This window comes from Embiotoca jacksoni, unplaced genomic scaffold (genome assembly GCF_022577435.1).
Source record: "Embiotoca jacksoni isolate LCO1_2020_lvr unplaced genomic scaffold, fEmbJac1.0.p SCAF_9, whole genome shotgun sequence".
NCBI lineage: Eukaryota > Metazoa > Chordata > Actinopteri > Embiotocidae > Embiotoca > Embiotoca jacksoni.
The window spans coordinates 2,375,218-2,382,048 of record NW_027185447.1 but is presented as its reverse complement, the minus strand read 5'-3'; the positions used below and the strand labels follow the sequence as shown (position 1 = coordinate 2,382,048).

Below are 6,831 nucleotides of genomic sequence, written 5' to 3'. Positions count from 1 at the left end.
GATAGATATATGCTATATTAATCCCTCGGAGGGACATTTTTACGTTCCAGCAGCATGTACGGGGCAAAAATATAGATTTTTTTTTTTTTTTAAATGCACATTCTATACAATAAAATAAAATAGAATAATATTAAATAAACTAAACAACAGTGCAATGAATTAAAACAAAATAACAAACAAAACAACAGTGCAAGGGTGTCATTGTTGTGTGATGGATTTGGCGAGAGGTGAGTTATTGTACAGTCTGATAGCGGTGGGCAGGAATGATCTCCTGTATCTGTCCTTGTGACAGCGGAGCTGCAGGAGTCTATTGGAGAAAGTGCTCCTCTGTCCCTGCAGCAGGTGGTGGAGAGGGTGGTCTTCAATGTCCTCCTCTCCACCACCTTTTCCAGACTGTCCAGTTTGCAGCCAATGATGGAGCCGGTCTTCTTAACCAGTTTGTTAAGTCTGTTGGTGTCGCCGGCTCCAAGTAGTGTATTTCTCTGACATTAGTTAAAATCTTTCTACACCCCATTACCCAGTATTCTCTTACTTATTTTCAACAGAGTACTCCCTGAAGTTAATAGAACCGTTTCACAATTTTGTAAATCCTAATAAGGGAATAGATTACAATCTAAACTCATGTTTGTGACAGCTTTTCTTCCCCTCTAATTTTACTCAACAGTGTATATAAATAGGTGATAGAGGAAGTAACAAATGCAGATGCTTCCATGCAGTGCATGGTAACTCACCAAATGACTTAATCATTGTGTAAATGATGTGGATCCTATATGCTATGTCCTTCACAGTCATCAGATTTCAACCCCAACACCTGTGGGAGATTTTGGAGTTAGCCGGTGCTCTTCATCACATCATTAAAACACCAAACAAGAGACTGTTTGTAAGAGTAGCATTTCACATATCCAGTAATACTTGAAGAAAACGAGCTCTTACGAGCACACAGGATGTTGTATTCTTTAGTTGACCCATGAGGCTCGTAAAGTGATGGACTACGCTCACAACCTGATATTAGGCATAGTTTTGAGGAAATGGGAATCAAATGATTTGTAACTTACGCATCACAGAAACCGATCCATCCATTAAACACAGGACTGCTGCTCCGAAAACATCATTAAACATTTTAACTTTTCATGACTTCTACTGAAATCTATTGAATGTGTCAGATATTCTAATTAAAGGGATGTCTTCAAAAGTAAGAAAGTTTGGCACCTGTGGAATTGACACGTAAACCACAGGTTTTCCACCAAAATATCTTTGACTTTTAACAAATGCACAAGTTTATCATAAAAGAAAAAAAGTGTAATTAAAAATATCTTGTCATCAGGAGGTTTATTTGAATTGGACTTTGTACTAATGTGTTGTCACTTTCATTACACTTGTGGACAAATACAGTTTTGACTAGTTTACAACTGCTGCTGCTGCTCGTGGGCCACAAAGTGGAGAATGGGCTATTAAGTCAAGACCTTTGTCCTGGTCTGAGCGCTGCTTTAAGTTAATATGTAACACGAAACAACCAGGCTCATGTCCAAAAGTCCAAGAGAACAGTGGTGGTGAGAACGAAATAAATAAATGCTCTTTATTTCCACAGGCTGCCCCTATTGACAACATTTTTACGATAGTTGTTAAACGAATGAATACTTTAAATATATTAACCCACTCGTCACTATGCAAATAAAATAACGTTTAAACTGATATTTTCAGTTTATTTTCTCCACAGTACATTTTGTCCACAACCACACTTGAAGCTGAATGCTACGATTATTGAGTTGTTTGGTGAGGACGAGCTCGGTAACTACAGCAGGCATCACTCTGCTTTTGTTACTATATTAAGCGTGCACATTAGAGGCCGCAGTGCGCCTGCGTTGAAATGCGGTTAACAGGGGGGGTGGGGGGGAGGAGAGGAACACGCAAAACGACTCTGCGCATGCGTCGAGTCTGCCAATCAGATGAGGAGGACAGAAGACTCTGGAAGTCTCCGGAGGGGGACACTGACAACAAGCGCCCAGACACTCACATCCATTTGCAACCTATTCGGGGTGCTCATGGAGAACGTCCTCCCCGTGTCTCCTGAGTTCGTCCTGGTTTGGAGCTTTATTCCATTAAAAGTCTAATAAACCTGCGGGAGTACAGTTTACTGTCTTGGTGGATCGACTCGACACCAAAGCTAAATTTCGTCGTCAGTGATTTCCAGACTTTTGGATTATTTTGGAAACCGGAGCGTCCGCCTAATGTCCCCCCCTTTAATTTTTTTTTGACACGGAGAGACGGGACTAATAGAACAAAAATCCTCACGGAATATGTTTGTCTGACATCAATAAAGACATCTAATGGGCACAAATAATACCGGCGTCAAAATGTGGATTTATGTCGATGTGGGTATCAGAGCTGATAATTGTCTTGGCAAAGACTGGACTCACGGAATAAAGACACCATTATTTCTCTCTCAAAAAAAAAAAATGGTTATAAAACGAGTTTGCTGCCATTACTGCGGGTTTCTGACTTAAACTATACGCCTTTGTCCACTAAAAGTCAACGGGAGCTCCAGTCAAAGTAGAAACCGAGTCGCCTGGTCTTTTCTTTGTCTAACGCCATTTTGTGTGACTTCGCAGCACTTAACGCTGTCGTCAGCCATTTTACCTTTTCTTTTTCAACCTCAGGAGAAGAGCCAGACGGAGTGGTGCTGAACGGGCCCTGAGCTGAATGTGGAAACTAATTAACAAACACTATAACAAAAACGAATAAGCGTACCCTCTGAGACGTAAGGTATGGAGTTATTGCACGTTTGCAGCCACGTCGGTTGTGTCTCGTCTTCGTGTTGCCATGACATTCAAATCAGCTTCACGAGCGCGTTCTCACATTTTGTAACAAAAGTGTGAGCCGCGCGCGGCGAGTCTCGCGCAGTCTTCTTTTAATTTCATAATAAATATAATCTCTTAATGTACTGTGTAGCTTTATGGTTGCATTTATTTATTTATTTATTTTGTTGTTGTTGAATACCTTTATGGGTTTATGACATTTAAATGTAAAAAAAATATATATATATTTTTACATTGATGAAAATAAATGGAAATAAAAAGCTGTTGTTTCAGTTCTCTCCTTTAATGTCACATTAATTAGTGCCATAATTGGAATCAGCTGCTTCCACTCAGCTTGGCTTGATTTGAGCAAATAGCAAGCATTATGTGAAAACCTCAGTTCCACACGTTTCAACCTTAATGCATCTGTACTCCTGAGTGATGAGGCCCCACAAAGAGTCCTGAACAGGGACGTCTTCTCCTGAGTTGACTGGACAAAAGCTCTTTAATGTGCAGTGTTCAAAGAGGTCCCACAGACCGAGACGCCCAGAACTGTATCTTGAGTTGCTGTCAAATAGTAATAAAGTCTGCTTGAAAAGAGAATAGCATCCATTCCTGACCTATGTGATAATAATCATAATAAACCACGGTCACTCTTACTTCACACAGAATAATGTTTTTGATAAGCTTTTTATTCAAAAGAACTGGAAACAGGATTTCAAAATGCTGGATTTACAAAACGTGTAAACTCTTTAGAGCAGTTTAATGAAAAAAAAAAAAAAGATATCACATTGTAGGTATAAAAGCAATAATGTTGATGCTGCCTTAATGTTGACTTCCACTAAATAGTGCCATTAAAAAGAAATGCCACAAGTGTTAAAATCCCTATGTCAGATGCTCCTTCTCGTGTCATCTGGATCTTTGTCGACGCTCTCTCTTTACGTAGCTCGTATAATCCTCTTCATCCTACACGGCACACATGACAAATCAGATCCATGACACGTCAGATGATAAAAGCTGTATAACCAGACGCAGGAAGAGAGTGACAGTCAGAATATTATGAATGTTCGTATTATTATTGATGATGATGTTAATAATTGTATATGTTGGAGAGGAGGCAGACGAAATCCTTAAATAAGTTAACATAAATACATACTTTTCAACTGTTATTTGCGCTGCATCATCTTAATGATAATACTTCATTTAAAATCCTCAATTGCTATCTAATCAGGCTTGCTCAGAGAAAGAAAAAGTAGGCTCAGTATTGTGAGTCAGAGATTACTTTGACCTCAATCTGTCTTGGGGGTCTTAAACCTCCTCCACCCGGGATACAAGTTTTAGAAGTTCAGTCTCATCTTGGGACCCAGTCTAATGAACACATTGATATGCTGCCCCAGTTTCGGGGTCTCGATGGACAGAAAGTGCTTTCGGCCCTGCGTGCTGCTTGATGCCGGGGAGACTCACTGACCTATGAGGATGCTGCATCCAGCAGATCCATAGTGGGGATTAGGCAGCTGGCCTCACCCAGGAAACACATTAGGATGTGGAGCACGTCAGCCCAGCGTCCAACAGTCAGCATCAGGACCATCAAACCCCCGAGACGCACCACCACTGTGTTAAGGACAGCCTGGCTGCCGGGCATACGGTGCTGGTCCTCTGCAGAACCAAGAAGCAGCATTAGAGGAAAATAATTTGACTTCAGTTTAAACAATGTAGGACAGATCTATACGGTTTATAAAACACCAGAATGTTTAAATTTATCACTGATGCTGTAGAGATGCATCGAGATCAGAGAAAAGCAACAAAGTGATAAATAATGTATTGCTCATTTCTTCAGTTCTACTATTACACCCTCAAGGCTACGGAGTTATTGGAGGACTTGCCCAGATTTATTGATGTGCCATGCAACATAAAATCTGGCATAACTGTCGTGTTTTTACATGTTTCTCACCCTGCATGTACACAACCAACAGTGTGTAGCACATAGTCAGTGGTGTCCAAAACCTGAGGGCGTCTGTTGCAGAGAGGAAGTGTTGGTTGATGATTGATACTGCAGCCACCACGGCTACAGTGAAGGTAATGATCATAGCCCTGCACAGCATGGGCAGCAGAGAGCGGCCTGATGTGAGGAGGCTGATGCAAATGCCGCAGTAGCCCTTTGAGCTGTGGAGTTTGTACAGAGCCGTGACATGGTGCAGCAGGCCTGTGGCCTGCCTCGACAGAAACCAGCTGAGTGCTGCTGCCAGGAGCAGACATAGCCAGCGCTGGGATGCCCCCTCGTGGAGAAATTGTAAACTGCAGCTTAGGGCACAGCCCAGCGAGAATTGGCTTTGAACTAACAGCTGCTGCAGAAATTTCCTGGACCCCTGGGGAATAAAGGAGCATATGAACGGAACTGATGGATGAATCAAAGCAGATGATGATCTGTTAGGTTTTAGATGTCATGAGCCATCATGACATGATAAAAACTCTGAATTAAATCAGCAAAGGATGCCGCAGGAATTTTAGGTTATACAGTTGAAAGTCAGGCACATTTTTATCACATAATTGGTTTCTTACCAGTCCAGCTGTAAGCCATCCAGAGACCGCTCGAAGACAAAACTCTAGCACCACCAGTGAGGCCACACGGGAGCCCACTATTGCCAATAACGTAGCGACAAAGAGAAAGTGGAGCAGCCCAGCAAGTCCAGTTTTAGACCTCAATGGACGACTGGTTGTTCTCTCATCTGATGTCTCATTTCTATCCTTCCAGCTGTGAGTTACAGGAAAAAAGGTCAAATAAGAAACACAAGTATAAAGAATCTGAATGTTCTTTATTGAATATTCTTTGATATTGTGCAAATTTGAATTACAATTTAAAGAGAGTTGTGAAAACATGAAATTATGCAAACTGCTCAGGTGGTGCAACTAAACATCAAATAAATCTTCATGCACACATGTATCAAAAGGCAATTTCCTCACCTTTCCTCTAACAACAAGTGCACTCGTAACAGGGAGCAGAGCACAGAGATCCCACATGCACCCACCAATCCTGCAGGTCACATAACACTGAATTAATATCTCTACCAATAACTCACTCCAGTCATCAATACAGAGTGGAAACAGGTTGCAGCTTTGTTGGCATCAAAGAAAATGAATGGATGAGGAGCTCACCTTGAAGTAAACCATCCACAGGATTTGTATCTAGAATCAGCCACCCTGGTAAGTAGGAAGTTGGAAGAAACGATGTGATAAAGGATAACATAGTACTACCTTTGACTTAAGAGAAGAAAGTTAGACTTGAATGGCAGAGGTTTTACAGAAATCCATGGTAGTTCATCTAATTTAAGCCATCATACACTCAGGAGCCATATTTTGTGTTCCTCAGCTCGGCTGTTCTGTTTATTTCTGCCGCTTGAGTGCTGAGCTTTGCTCGTCCGGAAGCCTGTCCTGTGTCCCGTACCAAAGGTCGTCTGAGTCTCGGTGGAGCACGGGCCCTCAGCAGCCTGAGTCATAACAAGATAATGGAGGTTATTGCACTATGGGCTCGGCTTTACACTCTGAAATAATGCTGTGCCACTGCATGGTTTTTAAAAATCATATTTTTCCTAGAGCACTGTTGTAAAGTAAAGTGTACATATACTGTAATCACAAAAGGCCTTAACGTCTGTACAACATACAACACTTTCTGCTATTCAACACCATCACTGAGAAACAGAAGACATTGTGACCATATTTAACATGGTGTCAAAAACTGAACTGGTGTTCTATTAGAATCAATGTTATTTAACTATACAAGCATGTGAATACATCAGAAGTACTTCAAAGTCAACATTAAAGTGGTGATTCTAGTCTTCTGATCAAGTGATTGGGATCCCAGTGTAAGAATGTAAATTCAGGTACAATGTGTCTATCAACGATCAAAAAAATTTCCCCTCGGGGATTAATAAAGTAGGTAGGTAGGTAGGTAGGTATATACTTTATTAATCCCCGAGGGGAAATTTTTTACCTACCTACCTAAAGTAACTACCTAACCTAACCTAACCTAACCTAACCT

General features: G+C 41.2%; 1 protein-coding gene across 2 annotated transcripts; it reads right to left on the bottom strand.

Annotated features, from left to right (window-relative positions):
* Window positions 1–3,102: 3,102 nt before the first annotated feature.
* Window positions 3,103–6,444, bottom strand: tmem82 (transmembrane protein 82). 2 transcript variants are annotated; one of them, XM_069141322.1, is made up of 7 exons: window positions 6,134–6,444; window positions 5,949–5,993; window positions 5,757–5,826; window positions 5,355–5,547; window positions 4,747–5,161; window positions 4,264–4,451; window positions 3,103–3,761 (listed from the first exon to the last, which is right to left on the bottom strand). In XM_069141322.1, exons 1-6 carry the CDS (start codon window positions 6,144–6,146, stop codon window positions 4,264–4,266), a joined length of 924 nt encoding a protein of 307 aa, XP_068997423.1. In that variant the 5' UTR covers window positions 6,147–6,444; the 3' UTR covers window positions 3,103–3,761. The 2 variants fall into 2 exon arrangements, with proteins under 2 accessions (XP_068997423.1, XP_068997422.1); XM_069141321.1 differs by having other exon boundaries at window positions 5,949–6,444.
* Window positions 6,445–6,831: the final 387 nt, after the last annotated feature.